Source organism: Neltuma alba, unplaced genomic scaffold (genome assembly GCF_004799145.2).
Source record: "Neltuma alba isolate B1F8T4 unplaced genomic scaffold, ASM479914v2 tig00012532_pilon, whole genome shotgun sequence".
Taxonomy (NCBI): domain Eukaryota; kingdom Viridiplantae; phylum Streptophyta; class Magnoliopsida; order Fabales; family Fabaceae; genus Neltuma; species Neltuma alba.
In genome coordinates, this window is record NW_021636997.1 from 60,044 (window position 1) to 80,304 (window position 20,261).

Here is a 20,261-nt window from a genome sequence, read left to right on the forward strand (position 1 = left end):
TTTTCTCTCAGGCGCTTTTTGTTGAGCTGAGACTTGAGACACGTTCTCTGTTCTCCATTTCCTCCGCCCACTGCTCGCTGCACGCAACTAAATTATATGAACGCACCAGATTCATTAGCCTCGTTCCAGGGATAAAGAAGGATTCTGCTCATTAGTTAGGCAGACCTTTAGCAGTAATCGCGTGGGCACTGTTGGGCGTGGCAGGATCAATGCGTTTCTTTTAATCTTATTGTTGATGTTATTAACTAACTAATTGTCTTTGTGATTCTGTGGCGGTTTGTCTGTTTTCACTTGAACACTATTATTCCAGTCTTGTAGCGTCTGCCGCGAAGCATCAATATAATCTAGACAGGGCCTCTCGTCTCGATTTGTTTGGTTTGGATTGGTTTTTTTTTCCCCCTTTTGTAAAATATTTTTAACTGGGACCAAATGCTGGACGAGGTTTGGCAGTAAAACATGCAACAGGAGGAGGGGACAGGATTTTGTATGCTCACGGCTCACGTAGTGAGAAGCCTTGATTCCTAAAATTACATGAGTGAGCGATGTGATTGGACCAACCACTTGCTCCCAATAATGATAGGTCAATCATGCATCTTTCTCACCGCACTCTATTCTGACACCTGTATCCATCTCACACTGCATTCCTCTCCCATCATCAATTACTATTCGGAGATTATTCATGAGAATAAGAGCAAGAGGACTGGGGGCAGCATATGGTTAAGCGCAGGGGTGAGCAAAACCGAACCGAACCGAAATTAATTCGGTTTTTTTTTTTTTTCGGTTATTTCGATTTCGGTGTCCGGTTTAATGTGTATAAAAATATTTCGGTTATAACCGAATAATCGAATTTAAAATTTGTTTTTATTTACTTTTATTTTTCTCTTTTTTCTATTATTTTTATTTTCTCCTCTTCCTTAAATATTTCGGTCCCTCTCTCAGACCCTCACCTCTCGCGCAAAACGCGACTCAAGGTTTACTCCTTCAGCACACTCACACCCCACCCAATCGAACGTAATAGATCACACTCTCACTCGAACTCGCCCATTGCCTTAATCCCAGTCGCACGCCGCAGCCTCCTGTGAGTCCCCTCCTTCTTCCTCAGTTCTCACTCAACTTCCCGTCTTCTTCTCCTACCTCAATTGTCACTGCCGCCTTCAGTCAGTTTAGTTTATTTGCCATTTGGACATCACCCCTGCTTTGTCTTTGCCAATAGCCACCCCTACGAAGCCTGCTGTTCTCTGGTGTCCTCTCTAGTCTCTGACAGTGACACAACCTCATCTGCATCAGTGACCATGAGTGATGAGTCGTGAGTCCATGATTAATGATCTGTTCCTCCATCATATATAAACAAACATTTGATTTCCTTTATTATGTGGAATATTTGAAAATGTGACTGAAGTTTCCTCCATTTCAGGCTTTCTTAAAAGATAATGATCTATTTCTCCAGATAGATGTAAAGATAGCGCATTTCAACTTCGTAATATTCACTCTCCACTATGCTCAAGTGAGCTTTAGATCACAATTCACAAAACAAAATCCAAGTATTTTTTTTTAAGTAGAAATATTTCTATACTTTTATTTCAGAACAATATGTGTCTAAATCCAGAATACCAAAGATATGTTATGCTAATGAAAATGTATAGCAAAGGATTGTTGGGTTGGAGTTGTACAAGAATTATCAATAATTTGAAGAAACTATTGTTTGCAATTTGAAATTTCAAGTAAAGCATATGTTAAAGATCAATATGCGGCCTTCCTAGTCTCTACCGTGCATTAGTCCCCTTAAATTCTCCGAATGATATGTCCCCTTAAATTCTCCGAATGATATGTTAGCAAGTCAAAAACTGATGTTTCAAGGAAATTAACATGGCAGTATACAAGAGCACGTCATTTTGGTAGTATGTAACTATATATACGCATAAATGTAAATTATAGATATATGATATATGTCTAAATCCAGAACAATATATATGATATGTGTCTAAATCCAGAATACCTCTCATGTAACTGGTTTCTTCATTTGGTTTCTTATATAATCTGTTGTAATTGTTTTTTTTTTTACTTAATTAGGTGTTGGTGGCAAGTTGCATGCAAGGAATTTGGATACAAGGGGCTGGAATTTGTTGTAATTTTAAATTTCACATGTTATGTTATTGGTACGTGGTTGGTTTGTTTGAATTTTAATTATATTTGGATTTTTTTTTGTTGGTTTGTATGTTCTTATAGACTGATGCTTGAAAGAGGTTAATTATTATTTATTCTACTGTTATATATGTATATTTTAAATTTGATATGTAACTAACATATAAAAATTGAAAATGGAGGACCTGGAAAATTTGTGAGATGCAAGTGGTGATTCAAATTTATATTTTAATGGGTCATTTGGTGTCATCAACATGCAAAAAGGGTTTGGTGTCATCAGCAGGCAAAAAACATACAAGGAGAGACCAATTTAAACGGATTTACCCCAAAAAAAAAAGGGTCCAGCTTAGTTGGGCCATAATAGTATTAAAAAAGCCCAATAACTGAATTACTCTACTAACCAGACCGAAATTTTTTCAGTTATTTCGGTTCGGTTATCTTATCATGTTCGGTTTCGGTTCGGTGTTGTATTTATGCTATATTCGGTTTTTCGGTTATTTACATTAATCGAACTGAATAACCGAATACTCATCCCTAATTAAACGAGGGGTGAACATTGAACACTGAACATGTTTTCTTAAGTTATTTTCTCTCTATTTATTTTCTTTTACTATTCTCTAAAAAGTATTCACTTTTTAATTTTTTTTAATCTTAAGACAACATTTTTACTAAATAATTTGATTTTAAGATATAATGATCTAAAAAATACATATAAACCAAATAACTTAATTTTAAATTATTTGATGACACTAATATTAGTATAATTTTCTTCTTATTACAATTTTAATTTTATTTAATTTTATATATAATATATTTTCATAAATATTTTACATAAATTTTTTTATTTTCTCTAGTCTATCTAAGCATAACTATATTTTTCTTCCTCTCAACTTTTATTCCCATCAGGTAAAGCATAAGAGTTGTTCTCCCCTTCTTTCTCTTTTGTGTTCTCATTAAATATTAATTGAGTTAAGTATTATGAAAATAAGGTTTGCTCTCATTTTTGTTATATTTTAAATCCCGTAATGGATCGTTTGGCATGACTCAGATGAGGGAAGCGGAGAAATTTTTTTAATAAGCTTAATTAAAAAAAATTAAAAAAATGAGATTTTGAAATTTTAATATAAAAAAATTGTAAGATAAAAGAGTAATGAAAACTAATTAAAATTTTTTTAATCTTATTGCTTTAATTTTTTAAACTGAGCTTATTAAATTTTTTTCCCTTTTCTTTTCTTCTATTTCTCTCATATCAAATATAGAGTAAGCGTCTATTTGGTGTGAGAGAAATAGATGAGAGGAAAAATTTTTTGAGCTTGACTTAAACAATTAAAAAAGTGAAATTAAAAATTTTTAATTAAATTTTCTTCTTCTTTTATTTTACATAGTTTTTACCAAAATTTTAAAATCCTATTTCTTTAATTTTTTTAAAATTAAACTTGTTAAATGTTTTATTTCCTCCTTCCCTCTTTCCTCTAGCTCATCCCCTCGCACCAAACAAGTAACTCGCTGCTGCTGCTAAAATGCTAGATTAACTTTTTTTAAACAATTTATATATGATTTATTTTTCTGGCCAATGGTCACAGTTCCTAACAACATGTGCGCATGTACATTCTTTTTTTTTTTTGGTGAAGACACATGTACATTCTTACTGCAGGTAGAAATTTCTCGCAGGTAAAGCAAAATTCTTTTTTTTTTTTTTTGCTAACGAAGTTAAAGTAAAATTCATCATGTCATGAAATATATTTTTCTATTATTAATATGTAAAAATATAATGACGGAATAAATTAGACGAAACAATTTTTATTCCAATCATGCTATTATATTTCAACTAGAATTTAACAATTAAATCCTAACAAACAAGTAAAATCGCGGACTTAAATCAGTATCTGATCGATATGACCTTTGAAAATTTGCTAATAAATACATGTCTCTACCCAGAAATCGTCGGTGCAGGGGCAGCCGGATTGACTCTGCATATACAGGTACCCGAACCTGTCTTCTTTTGTTAACTATGACAAATGCTGGATGAGTCAATAAGATAGATGACTCGTGGATAATTTTTCTGTCAGGCTGATTTAAATAAAAAAAGAACGTCACCTGAAATTAATGACGCAATTCTACATGTCCTGAGGACTTTTGTTTTGCCAAATCCTGGCAATCCTGTTTTGAAGTATGATTGCTCGGTGGGAAAAAGATGGGAAAACGCATCTGCTAGGCTTAGCGATTGATAAATCTAAGAAGTTTTTTTAAAAAAAAAAAAATAAGGAAGAAACCCAAAGTTGATTAGAGTGGAAACCCGAGACTGTTTGATGATTAGTAAAAAGAACAACAAAGAATGACTTAAGAATTGCGAAGCCCCTGCTGTTAAACAAGGTGCACTGCGGGCTGGAACATCTTGCCTGCCCTGCTAAACGAATCCTCCGGGATATATGCGGTAAGTTCAGTCAGTAAGGTGTTTTTCTTGTCCAAAAAAAAAAGTCAGTAGGGTGTTTCAGGTTGAACAGTTGGCCTAAAGAAAGATGGGGAACCGAATCAAGAATAGGACAGGGAAGGGCAGAGCAAATCGATTGCATTTGTATAATCAAGCAGGAAAGCACCTTGGGAATAAGTGTGTCAATCACCGTGCCCGTCAGGAAATCAGTTAAAGCATGAATAAGATATCTAAAGGGACTTGAATCTCTTAATGCCACAAGAAATCTTACACGGACCAGTTCCATAGTTGAAGGAGCAATTCTCTTTAACCAGTGTGGCATCTGACTGTTTCATGCTGGCCTCCAAGTTTCTTTATGCACAATTATTGCGCTGCTCAACTTCGAAAGACTTCAAGATTTGGGCACCTGGAGATCATCAAGAAAGTTCTGCCGCAATTGATACAGGTTTAAATAAACATTTTTTTTAAGACTGCGTAGTAGAAACGCAGAATAGTGTAGAGGATCCGAATTAGCTCTATAGGGGCATCTTTACTCCTAGGATGACAGAATGTGTTAATGAGTTGAATGGGACGGATGAGTGAAATTCAATGATGATGCTGCTGCTAAATGGTAAAGGAAGTCGTGGCTGTGCAGGCTGTGGCGGTGTTATCATATAAGTTTATGACAATCGGATTGTTGATTACTCCCATTAGGGATCAGTGATGCTACGAATGCTGAATTGTTGGACTACTTGCAAGAAACAGGGGACTTTCATGTTTGAGGCAAGAATACAGAAAGATCAAATAGCTGCAGAGAAGATACCATAGAGAGTCAATAGTTGAGCTCACTAATACGCGGATGCTTGTTTGATGGAAAATAAAGGATTCCATGTTCTAGCCATGCGGTTGCTCCCGCTCCCGGTGCAGGATTGCGGAATATACTAGAGGTTTCTCCTTTTTGCGTCTATGAATATGGCCCCAAGGGAAGGGGGTGTTTGGTTAGAGGGAATGATAGGGGAGGGGAGGAAAAATTTAGAAATTTTGGAGGGGAGGAGAGAGCCTCCCTTGCCCCATTTTGGCTTCCTCGAGTTGGGATTTGTTGAAATGGAGGCAAAATACTAGACCATTTTATTCTTATATTTTTGTGATATTTCATTAATATCTATAAAATATATTATTATAAGATTTATTTTAAATAAAAATATATTATCATAAGAAAAAATAAAAAATAGATATTATTATAATTAAAAATATATTATAATAAAAATTAACTTAAAATAAAAATATTGCAACGAAAAATTATATTATTACAAAATGAATTAATTTTTACAAATCTAATTATGTTATTAATTAAGATAAAGTTGGAAAGAAAACAAATAATAGGAAAAGAAAGAAAATTTAATTTTTTTTGGAGCATATAAAATTTATTAATTTGATTATTTAAATTATATTGTATTTATTAAAATAAAAAACTACTGTACTAATTTTTAAATATTAATATGATAAGACTGAATAATTATTGAACTATACCATTTTACAATTTGAAATAAGATGTAAATAAATTTATATAATACTTTTTCGGTCCATAATACAAGAGCTATTTAACTAATTTGATTGGGTAAATTAGTTAATAATAAAAAATATGATATGTTTTGCTTAAAACACTATAATCACCTTCTTTAATATCCTCCATCTCTCTTTTACTTGATTATAGTTGAGGGAATATCAATAAGAGTAATTTAGAAAAATTGATAAATATGAGAAATAAGTTTTATATTTAGGATAAAAATTAACTTAACAATTAGATCTTGTATTATAGACCAGAGGATTATATAAATGAAAATATAAACTAATATATAGAGATAAAATAGTAAATTGATTATTACTATCATTCTCATTCCTCCCTTGAACCAAACAAGAGATCTTTAAATATTCTTTTCTCTTTGTTTTTTTTTTAAATCAAACCAAATAAGATAAGATTAAAACCCTGTCATGCTCCCTTATCCCATCCTTCCCCTCCTCTCCTACCCTGCCCTAAAAAAGAAAAACGATAAGTCAGAGGCTAAGCTCAAAATAACAAGGTCAAAAACATCAAAGTGCTCAGGTCAAAAAGCATTTTTCATTTGCTTATTTAGTAATCATCAATTGTGCTGTAAGTAAAGGTAATTATTTTATGCGACTCAGCACTGGCATCCCACTGCCCTAACCTTTTGCATTATAGGACCCACCAGTGTGACTATTTGTGTTCAAGGGATCAAATATTAGGCTTAATTTCGCAAATGTAAATTATAATTATGGCGTGGTGCTTCAATTAGCTCCCAGCGTAAAAATTTCAAAGAGCACAACCTCTAAGGTGGGTAGCTAAGCCTTCTACATTTTTTTAATTCATGTTTTACATGTAAACAACAATGAACCGCACTGATGACAATTTATTAACAAGTGTAGGCTGCAAACATTTAAATTTCCGTCTAGTTAGTTCTAAATCCAATACAGATTGAGGCGACGGTTTCAAGCAATCTGCTTCTTAATTAAGCGTGTTGAACTATATAATTAGACCAAAACATTCATTTTGAGAAATACGAGTCCGGATTTTTTCTTACTCTAAACCGAGGGAGATAGATTGCAGCGGGGAGCATACCATGACAAGAAGTGTGTCCAATTGTGGCTCATCCGCTCCGTGCGGTAATGAAGCAGAGACAGTAGAAATAAAGAAAGGTGCATGGACAGAGGAAGAGGACTCTATTCTGAGCAACTACATCACCCTTTACGGCGAAGGCCGATGGAGCTCTGTTGCTCGCTGTGCAGGCAAGTATTCATCCTTATTTTTAATTTTAATTCAGTTAAAATATCCTTTACTGCACAACGCCAACCTTTCTTTGTTGTTTTTCTTCGTGATTATATGCTTCTGTCGTTAGTAACTGATAAGTTGAAGGGTATATAATAAATGAGGACAGATCTTAAGCGAACGGGCAAAAGCTGCAGACTAAGATGGTTAAACTACTTGAGTCCAAAGGTTCGACGCGGCAATATCACACTCCAAGAACAGTTCTTGATTATCGACCTCCATTTCCGCTGGGGCAATCGGTATATTTTGCTTCTACAGTTGTACGATTGAGTTCCTAATTTGCATCAGCGATGACTTGTTTGTTGACTGAGATAAATGATCCTCTGTTTTAATGCCTTTTTCCAAAGGTGGTCGAAAATCGCGCAGCACTTGCCAGGCAGAACAGACAATGAGATAAAAAACTATTGGAGGACGAGAGTGGTGAGACAGGCTAAACGATTGAAATGCGACGAGAATAGCAAACAATTTAGAGACGCCTTGCGTTTCCTATGGATGCCTCGCCTCCTGGAGAGGATCCGGGCCTCCTCATCCTCATCCGGACCTGGCCCTGTGCATGCCCAAGCTCATAGCGACCACTGTCTCACGGCGCTGCCATCGGCGCACTCCGAACTACTTCATGCGCAAGTTCCTCCTCTCTCCGGGTCCAACCTGTTTTGCAGGTTTACGGAAAAAGGACAAGTGGAATCGTCGGAGATGCAAGCGCTTGAGGCGACCGGTGGTTTTGGAGTTGCCGACTCTTGGACGGATGAAAACACCTGGTTCTTGCAACAGCAGCTGTCCGGTGAGATATTGATTAATCCGACCCATGGTTGACTTTAATATCTAGAAGTAAGCCACTCTTGGGGCCGCAGCCTTCGCAACCATTTTGTTTAAACAGTATTTTAGCCATCTTTCATACTCAGTCAACCATCCTTTCTTTTCTTTTCTTTTGCATGTATGATCATAGGCTCTTAGCTAAGAGCTGCGCTCAGTAAACGCTGAATATATTTGATTAATCTGATAATAGCTGGTAAGTGGGGCCCACCAATCAACGCTGAATATATTTGAGTAATGGTAGCCAGAGTGGGGTTTGAAAAATGGTGGTGGGGTTGTATTGTGTTTGGACTTGTGCGTTTAATTCCAGACAAAACCCGAATCAAACGTTGGTTTGGGAAGTGGAAGAGAAGAAGATATGATTACGTGATCCAGCAACTTTGCCTTGTATCATATGGCCCCTCAGTTTAATTTCAACGTTTCTTTCAGTCCAGTAGTGCATGAAGACTGACTCAGTTGACCTCGCGTCGCTGTGTTTTGACGTCATAAAATCAATCTTAGCACAACACTCACGATTTTTTTTTATTTTCCGTCCCCCGTGTTATTTGAATGAAATCGTGCTTTGAATTATCATTACCCACAGAACTTTCGCCATGGAAATTTAAACACTTCTCGATTTCAATCTGTTCTAGGTCTTGCTTCAATTCGACAGGGTACAATTGAGATAAGCGCACATATCTTGCTTTTTTTTTTTTTTTCTCTAAAGCATAAGTATCCTCCTGAGAGATGATTTGAATCTTAATTCACCACATTGTGGAAAACTAATCCCTTTCGCTAGACCCAACCTCCTATTAGTACATATCTTGCTTTTCACAAGGTCTCCATCTGCCACTCGTAATTGGGCTTTTGGGCTTGATTCTGGGTAAGGTGACTGTGGGTTTAGTGAGGAGGCTGCCGGCAAAGCACGCAAGAGTCAAGACCTGTGTCTCGGTTGGTAGGATAATAATGTTGGTGATTTGATTGAAAATCTTAAAATATCCACAGTAGTTTGTATGTTTGATAAGATCAGTTTCTAAAAGCAGAAATGATTTAAAAAACACTTTTTAAACTCTTCTAACATATTTATTATATATATATATATATATATATCATAAAATCACTTTTAAAATTATGATTTGGTTTTTATGTAAATATTTTTTTTGTTTAAACCAGCAGGTAGGGTTCTGGGGAAAAAAAAAACAGAATGTCGTGGCCCATATTTAAAGAAGGCGGATATACTTCCCTACTAGTATATTTACTCCTACAGTCTTTAATATATAGTCTAATTAACTAATTTGAGTAGATTAATAATGCTAGTTAAATTAGTTGATATGATATTTTTTCCTAAAACACTCTAAGCATCTTTCTCAATTTTCTCTGCCATCTATCAATGGGGTTAATTTGAAAAAAAAAATTGATAAATACGTGAAATACTAAAATAGATCTTAAATATAAGATTAATATTAAATACCCAATTAGATCCTGTAATAATGAGCAGAGGAGTATCATACTATTTTGCAGCAGAGCAGGTATATGAGAATTGAGGAGCTACGTTGAAGCTCGGTCGATGGGAGAGCCTGATGCTAAGCCTTTTTGTTGGAACTATACTCTGCGCCCCTGCAATTACGCTGTGCATGCTTAGCTTTCATTCACAGCTCGCAATTCCCAAATTAAGATCAGCATTAATCGTTCAATAACATTTTATTTCCCCTTTTAAATTTATTACCCACAAGTTTCCTACCATATGATGAAAACTGGAATGGAACGCTGCGCATGCTCAACAGAGACTACTAGGGTAGGCTTGCTTGATCACGCCTACTAATCAAACCACCAAACCCCAAGGTAATGAAACATGAAAACATAATAATAGATACGGAGAAGAGAATATCATTTCATGCTTTAATGGGTTACTCTTCTAAGGCCAAATGCCAGGCTCTCCTAGTTTCCAGGCTCGGGTCTGCTGGTCATAGCTCCAGAAGCAATCAAGGTTGCCGCTGCTGCTCCATTCTTCCCCTCGTTTCTTGGCTCTCACGATGCCTCCTACCTCTCCTTTTGCTTCCTCTTCCCTCCTCTGCTTCATCGGCACCATTAGTTCATGATTGCCCTCACGGCATGTTATGAAGGCTTCCAGTAACAGCAAGATGGAAGCCATGATGGGAGCGTCTGCGCATGTGCTCTCAAGATTTTGCTAGACAAGCAAGATAGCGTTTATCAGATATGTCCCTCTCTGATCTACGCCCTCCCTTTATATTTCTAGCATCCTAACCTACAAAACCTCACATTTCTTCTCCTGGTGGGACAATTCTGAGTTGCTTGGACAACAATTCCCTCTTCGACTTTCTTGTGTTCTACTGTTTTTCCATTTGTATTGATATAACTGCTGCAATAGAATCGCGTGACTGAATTATACGGCATGAAAAGTAGTTGCTTCATTCAGTTTGCATGTTTGAGTGTCAAAACATGTAACATGAGCTCGAAAGTTGAGACTAGTGCATGCAAATTAATCTTGGCTTGCAAGTTTTTAAAAGATCCTAGTTGGCCATCTAAGCCGCGTCACCACAATCTCGGCAAGTCAAAGAGCGTTGGACAACCTTGTGATGAAGAGGATATATTAATATATAGGTTGACGGTTACTTGTGGGTTATCTTCTTGTTTGACCTCGTTGGAGTCTTTGAGAGGATTTGGCATAGATTTCATCCATCTTCTCTGCGCATGATGATGATGATGAAAATGCAGTTTAACTAACTTTGGAATTATGTATTTATTAGCAAAGTGGCGTTCAATGGACCATTTTTTGCGGACTTTTTAGGTTCAAAGCTTCTTTTTTCTTCTATATCTAGACATCCACTGCTAGTGAAAGATGACATAATTACAGATATAGCGAAGATGGTTACTCTTCACCAAGAATGCTATTTGGGGAATGTTTTAATCAACGTCGTCGTGTAGTTAAACCTGCTCAGGAAGAGGAATATGCATGCACCTTAGTTGGTTGATGGAACTGCTGCGACCAGATTTGTTGTCTTTGTTGGTAAGGCTGATGCCCAACAACAAGCCTTCACTTTCTAGTAAGGAGGCCTTTCGTTGGCCTCGATGGCATTTAGTTGCGCACGTGACATGTGTCTCTGCTTTTCTTTTTTAAATTTGGGGGGGGGGGATGTCTTCATCAGTGCCATATATTATTAAACTCTTCAACAAAAAACCGGTCAAATGGCAATGACACAGAAACCTTGTCACAAAGTTACGAGCCCTACAGGGCGAGATGTGGGTAAGATGCAATTTTCGCAGGTATATACCTAATCAAAGGCTTCAAGAATTGCTGCGGACTCACAGTGACTGATCTGAAACGCAATTAATATTAATATTGGAGCAGTGCAATTGATTCCAAAAGAAGGCTTCTCGAAGATGAAACCGGGTTTGACCATGTGGTTGAGTTTCGATATTTTCCCATGTATCGATCAGCCTGCTCTGTGCAGGGCTGCAGGCCAATATAATTATCCAATAACTTTAATTTTGTGAATATTTCGGTTCAAGGAGTCGAAATTCGAATGACTGTAATTTCACGACGAAACTACTGTGCTGTGAAGAATGTGCGTTGGAGAAATTGAATTCAGGGAAATCAGAGTAATGAAGATGTGGGCCTTTTTTAAAAGGGAAATATTATAATATTAATTACAAAAAATATATACCCTACAATTACAAGGGACAGAGCTATCTATGTGCATTTGAACACTAAAATGAAGGAATGAAGAAAAGGAAAATGGCTAGAGAAGGAGGGGGTGGTGGGCGCGGAAGAGATCAAGGCGAGAGTGGCCGAGGCGGAGGGAATAGGCGGCTTGCTTGTAGTGAGCCCAGGTGAAGGGCCTGTACTCACTTGGCTTTTCCGCCGACACCATCTTCGGCAGCGGCGTTATCCACGAGCTCAGCGGCGGTGCCGCGAAGTACATCATCGACATTCTTCCCTTCCTCGTGTTGTTTCTCATTACTCTGTGCCTCACGCTCCTCAGTCTCCCATTCGTCATCACCTGCTTTTTTTAAAAAAATAAAATAAAATAAAAATAATACGTTAATTATAATCATAGTCAGCATGATCATGATGCGCTCCGAGAATTAATTCATTTCGTTCAGAGTGTGGGTATGGCAACACCAACCTGGAGGGCATCGCCCACCATGACGAAGAACTCGTGGGGGTCTGGGGCCACTGGGATCCAGAGCCCGTCCCGGGTGCAGATCTGGAGTCCTCCGACCTCGTTAGACCGCAGGATCGTCAGTATCTGGGGGTCTGAATGCTCCCCGAAACCCATGGCTGGGTCCCGCTTGGCGCTGCTCTTGGTTGGAGGGTAGTGATTGATCCTCAGCACCGAGTCGCTCTGAACGTTCCTGATCAGCTTGCTCACGGCGTACTTGTCTGGGACCCGCAGCCCCTCCGCCACCAGATCCACCACCTCACACGCCACTTCCCTCACTGCTTCTATGTAATCATTCACCGCGCAACTGCATCCACAAAACAACAAAAACATCGATCACTCCTTCTGCCCATTTTTTGTTCCCACTCTCTACACTCTGCACACGCTCTCTATATTCTCATCTCATTTCTCATCCTTCAGAATATCAAGCGCGCATTTTTCTATATACAACTTCTCAATTTAATAATCCTCCAGTTATTGATGTCTTTCTGACTTTTGGTTATGAATCTAGTATTTTCCTTGAGCAGCATGATTATGTGCTCACTTGGCGTTTTGCCCAAAGTAGAAATCGATACATACATACATACATACATACATACATACATACATACATATATATATGTACATTCCAAGCATACCCCAGTGTTTGCCAAGTTGTACTTGTGTCCTATTTAATGAATTCTGGACTGTTGGTGGCTCGCTCATAACTCATTCAAAAGATTTAGATGCTCGTGGAGTTTTCACGTATACATTCCACGAAGTAATCATCGGTGGTTAGCTGAACAGCCAGATACTAACCAATTCCACATGATGATTTACAAGGGAAAGGCCCACTGTTATGATCATAATTTTCTTCCAGAAAATTAGTAGACGAATACTTGACGCGCGCGGTGGATGCCACTCGATCCCCCTGGCACCAGTAAGTTGTGCACAGTCTACATTTTGTTGTCTGGCGGGGGCCTACCTACTTTCATTTTCACATCGCCAGTATTCCATGCAACTTACCGCATCTGGCTGGCTATAGTTTGATTAGAAGCTCATCCGGCAGAGTCATTTCATTTCTTCCTGTAAAATTAGTTTTATTTGATTTGCTATGACGTATGGTGTCTCAAAAATATATACACTACTCAATAGCAGCGCAGAACAAAAGCCGTGTCAGTATATATGTTGATTAAAATAAACAAGGAAAACAAAAAACAAAAAACATGCATGTGCGTGCAGTTTAGTTTGAATCATATATATTTTATTTTTGCGAACAAATATGAAATGAAACATGTGCATGTGGGAGTAGTGCACGTGTTGCCGCAAACCTGTTCAGTTCTGAATTAATAGAAAATTCAGCCGTAAGCAAGCTTAGCTTATTCACATACGCTACAAGGAATCAAGCGGTAGACAGAGGGAGACAATCAAATAATTACAAGGAGGGGTGAGAAAATCATGACGATGTTAAGTTAAAAACCTAGACGCGTCAAGAACGGAGGACCCCGTGGAAAGTCGGGAACCAGAGTGGGATGGCCGACTAATCGGTCCCGACGCGCATATAACACAGTGCGTGCGAGTCGCTTTCAGACAGACGAAGCAGCCACATGAAAACAAGAATACATACACCACACATCTACTCAAAAATAGAAAGTCCACACCATCATCTAATCATGTATTTACTAAATTAAGCGTGAAGCTTAATATCCTGACTTTTTCTTTCTGCGCTTGAGAGACCAGCAAAAATAAAACATGTCTTGTCTAGGACACATAACAAACATCAGTTGGCGGGCACAATCAGCTTAAACTATACTGTACGTTCATCGGCCAGCTGTCAGTAAAAAACAATGAACGAATTAAGATTCACAATGATTCATGATCGTCCAAACGTCAGCGTAGGTTAAAGAAAGAAAATTTTAAGTCCTACTCAGCAGAGAGTCAGCACAGACCCGCCATCCTGCTTGGCATATAAGAAACACACACCAGGCTCTTGTTCCCCCTCTTCCTCTTGGTTTTGCTATATATAAATCCAAGTCAAATCCATATAGTATAGATTAATTTTTGGTCAACCCTGTGTCTGTGCCTGTTATACTAATTCTATAAGACGCGACTTTTTAATATGTTTGAAGACTGTAATATGTAACTAATGAAGAAGTACATATAAATATGGGAGAAAGATAAAAGAATAATTAAAGTAGTTGCAGTAAGTGGTCACCTGAAGTCGGTAGGGTTGTTGGAGATGGTTTGGGATCTGTCGGAGATGGAGAGAGGATTTGTATGCAGAAGGAGATACTCGAGGTCACCCATGTCGCCATTGGGGCCTATGTTTCTGCAACCATAACCAAACGGTGTGGCCGGACCAGCCTGTCGCTTCTCTGAGATGGATTTGGAAAAGAATTTAATTCCTTCGTTTTCCAATCTGGAAATGACCTCCTCCGGTACGCCGTGGTTCACCGCCTTGAAGAAGCCATATTGCTCGCAGGCCTTTATCACCAATTCCGATAACTCTGACCTTTCCACGGAAAGGTCCACAGTCGGGATTCCCACGGCATTTGTTTTCTTGCTTCTCATGGAATTTGAAGAGGGAACGACCATAGCTGAGGAGGAGCAAGGGATGCGAAAGGATAGAGACGGATATAAAGAACATGTACAGAGGGATAGCTGCGGTTGGAGAAGGTGGCATTGTGTGCGTGCGTGTATATATAAGGGAGGGGAGGAGGAAGATGGGGGGGAAGAGAGAGAGGCGGAGGCGATTAATAATATGATAGACAGAGAAGGGGGTACTGGGTCACTTTAGTAATAATATAATAATTAAGGAATTGATTTTTGTTAAGGATGTTTAATGAAGGGGGCGTGGACTTTTTTTTTAATAAATATCCAACTCGGGTAAAAATGAGATGAAAAGGGATTGACTTGGTGGGAGCAATTAATCTCAAAGTCAGGTCGGAAGTGAGACACGTTGGCATACGCTTCTCTGCACGATCTACAGAAAGGAGAACTGAAAAATGTGAGTCTCGATTTAATTGGAGTACTATGAGTAATTTTTTGTTGAGAGAAAAAGGGAAAAGTTTAATAATCCAAGAACCGTGCACAGGAGAGGGGAGTTCCAAAAAGAGAGAGAAGAGAAGGACTAAACCACAACGCAAGTGTAGATGTGACGGTGGGAGGAGGCTAGACTTACATGTGGTGCAAGAAAGGACGGAGCCTAGCTGTTCTTGCCATTTTGTCGCCGTTCGCTCCTTATTACCGCCCAACCCTCCAAAAAATGAACCCTATTCTGTCCTCCTCCACTCTTTTATTTTGACTTCTCTTCTGGTAACTTTGACCATGTTTCATTGCTTTTCATTTTTCTATTTTCAAATAATGTTTCATTTTATATGCCTTTCTCTTTTTAATATGTAAATGAGTATTAATCAATAAGAATTAAGTCAAGCAAAATAGATTAACTCCTCATAACATAATAAACTGAGGTTTGAATCTCCACAGAAAGAGGTATCTATATTTAGTACCCGATAGGATTGCTTCTAATAAAAAGATATTTATATTTTAGGGGGAAAAATGTAAATGACTATTGATTAATATATTTATACGGGAAAGGTCAGAAGTGGGAAGCGGATGATGCTGAGTAAATGTTGGCAAACTGGAATACTAGGAATCTGGCCTTTCAGATATCTGCAGAAGACGTTGTCGGGTGCCCTTTTTCTCTCAGGCGCTTTTTGTTGAGCTGAGACTTGAGACACGTTCTCTGTTCTCCATTTCCTCCGCCCACTGCTCGCTGCACGCAACTAAATTATATGAACGCACCAGATTCATTAGCCTCATTCCACGGATAAAGAAGGATTCTGCTCATTAATCAGGCAGACATTTAGCAGTAATCGCGCGGGCACTGTTGGGCGTGGCAGGATCAATGCGTTTCTTTTAATCTTATTATTGATGTTATTAACTAACTAATTGTCTTTGTGATTTGGGGGCGGTTTGTCTGCTTTCACTTGAACACTATTATTCCAGTCTTGTAGCGTCTGCCGCGAAGCATCAATATAATTTAGACAGGGCCTGTCCTCTCGGTTTGGTTTGGTTGGGATTGGTTTTTTTTCCCCTTTTGTAAAATATTTTTAACTGGGACCAAACGCTGGACGAGGTTTGGCAGTAAGACAGGCAACAGGAGGAGGGGACAGGATTTGGTATGCTCGCGGCTCACGTAGTGAGAAGCCTTGATTCCTAAAATTACATGAGTGAGCGATGTGATTGGACCAACCACTTACTCCCAATAATGATAGGTCAATCATGCATCTTTCTTACCGCACTCCATTCTGACACCTGTATCCATCTCACACTGCATTCCTCTCCCATCACCAATTACTATTCGGATATTATTCATGGCCGGGAATAAGAGCAAGAGGACCGGGGGCAGCAGATGGTTAACCGAGGAAAGAAGAAGGGTTCATTAGTTTTGGGGGTGAACACTGAACAGGGCCCATATGGGAGAGGGGCGGCGTCAGACACGCATCGCATTCCTCACCCAAGGATGCCGCTCTCACTATATAATCATTTCCCCTTAACCGACCTTTGCCCTTTTTCTCAACTTCTGCCTTCCTGTCCTCCTTTCATTGGCTCCTGCTCTCCCTCTCTCTCTCCCCCCTCATAATTGGTTAATTTAATTAATCACCAGTCCCATCCATGATTCATTTCACATCATTCATTGTTTATTCCTTCTTCATCCACCTCTCCTCCACTTGCTCTCACTATTTCCATAGTCCATTCATACGCACTCTCTGCTACTATTATACGACCATTAATTCAACTCCTCCTCCGGCTTCATCTCATCACATAATAATTCTCGCCCGCAAGACTGCCAGATAACAAAAGCGAAAATCAGAAGGGGGAGGCATGTGTGGGGGGGGGGGGAGGGGGTTTGAAAGCCGAAGCAATAATGGAGGATGCTTACTTTTTAATCAGTGTTGGGACCCCACCGCCCCCTCTTCTCATTTACTCGATAAACTAAGGGACATAATGCGTACGAAAGCAATTCATCTGCAGAGCGAATATGCCCTGCATTGTTCACCTATAGAGCTCCCCCCCGCTCCGCTACTATATTGATATCGGCGCCTGGCGATAAGGATGCCCCCCAAGAAACATATGATATTCAGTATTCTGCAACGATGCGGACAAAAGCGCCCTTTTCGTCTTCCTCCTTATTATAATATGCTCCCTGTTGGTGGCCCCCCTCCCACACACACACACCCTGCTCTCTCCTCCGTAACTACGCCCACAAATTAGCATAAATTAATCACACACGCAATTAGAGTCATATATATTCTGCACTTTTGCCGTCCAATAAATTTCGGATGAGCATGAGGAGGACAGCGAGCCATGCCCGCGACCTCACATTGTCACCTAATCGAACAACCACGCACTGCTTCTACAAATGTGCCCCATGTTCAGGCTCTTCCAGTTGCCATCCTTTCTAAATTGAAGTGAGGAGAACAAAGACACTGCACCTCCTCGCCCTCACAGGGAGTTTATGTAATTCGACAAAGGTTATATTGTGCGCCGCATGATCACGATCATATGGAGGAGCCCTTTTATATGGCTCTCTACGTGGCCTTTTAATTCAATCAAACAGGGAACACGGAAAGTTAACTCATCCCGTATTGAAATATTCTTTAACATGTGTTTCCCTGTCGATCTGATCTCTGTCTTGCCGGCTTTCTTCAAAAGAAAAATAATTAAGTTGTCCACCAAGTTTGACGGTATAGAGGGCATACGCACAATAAATTAATCAAGTGTTACAGAACGGCCTAGCTTTTGAAGAAGAATAACAAACAGAAAATAACAACGGATTCCGCCATTCAGCTGCGAACAAAAATTAGATTAATGAAATCGATTATCTGTTGGCATAAATAAATTAAGGAACAGGCATATGGCGTCACGTACGTCTAATAACTTTTTTTTCCCCGGGGGGGGGGGGGGGAGGAATAGCTATAGAGGCCAAATATCCCTTTCGCGGTTGTGTTAGGAAGAGCATTGAAGAAAACGAAAGGTGGAGTGTATAAGGAGCAAAGGATGAAATTGAGCCGAACTGTGTCCCCGTTTTAAAATATCAAATACAAAGCCCTGAAGTTGATTTCTTGGCATCCGGAGTGGACTCCCCGAGTGAGCCTGGCGCATTTACTTTTCAACGCCCTCTCCAAGCTTAGACATTAATTTATTATCTCTGCATAATATTAAACTGACAGAATCAATTTGAACTTTTAATACAATCATAAAAAAAAAATCCCCACGATAATTATAAAATCAACATATGGAGTATTGCATAAGAAATATTAAATAACAAAAAAACTTTATTGTACATGTGTATATTACTATTACAGGGTGGCGAGCAATACGGGCAGGACAAGGCTGAGCGAGCTTTCGGGCAGCATGCACAATCCTAAACTTGCCGAATTATTGAAAGCATGCTGCCATATATAGAGATATAAAGAAGGGAGAGGGAAAAGTGCTTGGAAGTCAAGCTCCATAAAGTAAGGAATAATGGGACCCCGAAGGTGGGGAGTTTAGGTGAGATACACACACGAGAGTTTATTTGATGGTAATATGGAGGAGGCGTGAGGGAGGAGCTGTGCTGTTGGGGATTTGGATTTTGAATGAGGGGTTTGTGCTGGTTATTATCAACCACTCCATGCCTCTCCCAGATGCGTTTCAACTCGTTGCAAGCTGCTTATTATTATTATACCAACACCAACCACAAAGCAAGCTCACATGCCTCATCACCTTTTTATTCGTTTGTTCCACAACATCAACCAACTTGTTCCTTTCTTTATTTGTTTTCCGCCTCCTCCTTCCATCCTTACCATTTGTTCCCCCCAACCTCAAACGGGCCCCTACTTTCTTGAAGCCCATGATATATCTTCATGGGCCTGCAGTTGATACGCCTCCACTCAAGAAGATGCCCTATCACATGATTCGGCCCGCTCCTGAATATTGCCCCAATAGCGCCCAGCTCATTCGGCCTTTGACTCAAATGAAAAGCGAGAGGCTACGTGTGGTTCACTGGTTAAGATTAACATTTTCTGAGGTTGAGTTGTAATTTTCTCGCGCATTATCTTAATCATTTTGTGTAAATTGGACAATTTCGTGTGATGAATTTGGAGTCTAAAGTGTAATCTTCTCGTCCTATAACTTGTATGCCTTTTTTTTTTTTTACCAGAACATTTTTTTTTAATCAGTGACATCAAATTGAATGTAATATCGTTTTAACATTATCGTAACCACTAAATAATTTAAGTGATAATCAATCTAAAATTTTATAAACATATGGAGCAGTGTCCGTTTTATTTTTCATGGATCATATATAATACTTCTTATAGTAGTTTTGATTTGATCCCAAATATAAATCATAACATATTTTGTCTTTTATGTTTGTAGTTTTGTTTACACTAGTTTGCTTACTTTATAAAAGTATATGATTTAATGTTATACAAGGATATTTTAGGAAAATATACTATATAATTAGAAGGAATGGGAGAAAAACATGCGGCACGCGAAATGCAAGTTATGTCATTATCTGCTTCAACAACTGCTTCATTTAAATCTTCGGGTCGTTAACTTGTGCTTCTGCGCCATCCTTCTTGCGTTTAGTTGCTTCCTGGGTTCCACCTTCGTCCCATGATCTCCACACACAAGCATAAGATATGCCCAGAAACTCGCCTCCCTTCTTACTGCCGAAACTCGTCTCCGCATGTCCGCCTATAAGCTTGCACGTCTGCTGGCTGGGCGTGATTATATATTGGGATATAATACTTCCGATTCTTAATATAAAATCTTGTTTGACTTTTATTTTGATCTTAAATATAAGACTACAATCTACTTTGTCTCTCATATTTGTATATTTTTTTTCCAAGATAGTCCT

At 38.7% G+C, this 20,261-nt stretch overlaps 2 protein-coding genes across 2 annotated transcripts; one reads left to right on the forward strand and one right to left on the reverse strand.

Annotated features, from left to right (window-relative positions):
- Positions 1–7,191: 7,191 nt before the first annotated feature.
- Positions 7,192–8,210, forward strand: LOC114728305 (transcription factor MYB108-like). The gene is made up of 3 exons (XM_028915191.1): positions 7,192–7,351; positions 7,507–7,636; positions 7,745–8,210. Exons 1-3 carry the CDS (start codon positions 7,192–7,194, stop codon positions 8,208–8,210), a joined length of 756 nt encoding a protein of 251 aa, XP_028771024.1.
- A 3,698-nt stretch (positions 8,211–11,908) lies between these two features.
- On the reverse strand, positions 11,909–14,977 carry LOC114728308 (gibberellin 2-beta-dioxygenase 2-like). The gene is made up of 3 exons (XM_028915194.1): positions 14,568–14,977; positions 12,338–12,680; positions 11,909–12,211 (listed from the first exon to the last, which is right to left on the reverse strand). The coding sequence occupies exons 1-3, from the start codon at positions 14,945–14,947 to the stop codon at positions 11,951–11,953; spliced, it is 984 nt and encodes a 327-aa protein (XP_028771027.1). The 5' UTR covers positions 14,948–14,977; the 3' UTR covers positions 11,909–11,950.
- Positions 14,978–20,261: the final 5,284 nt, after the last annotated feature.

Excerpts from the sequence above, each read along its gene's own strand:
- LOC114728308 (XM_028915194.1), bottom strand. The coding sequence starts at position 14,947 with ATGGTCGTTCCCTCTTCAAATTCCATGAGAAGCAAGAAAACAAATGCC. Across the intron at positions 12,681-14,567 it reads AACAACCCTACCGACTTCAG|TTGCGCGGTGAATGATTACA; the intron begins GTGACCACTTAC and ends TTGTGGATGCAG. Across the intron at positions 12,212-12,337 it reads TGGTGGGCGATGCCCTCCAG|GTGATGACGAATGGGAGACT; the intron begins GTTGGTGTTGCC and ends TAAAAAAAGCAG.
- LOC114728305 (XM_028915191.1), top strand. The coding sequence starts at position 7,192 with ATGACAAGAAGTGTGTCCAATTGTGGCTCATCCGCTCCGTGCGGTAAT. Across the intron at positions 7,352-7,506 it reads ATGGAGCTCTGTTGCTCGCT|ATCTTAAGCGAACGGGCAAA; the intron begins GTGCAGGCAAGT and ends AAATGAGGACAG. Across the intron at positions 7,637-7,744 it reads CATTTCCGCTGGGGCAATCG|GTGGTCGAAAATCGCGCAGC; the intron begins GTATATTTTGCT and ends CTTTTTCCAAAG.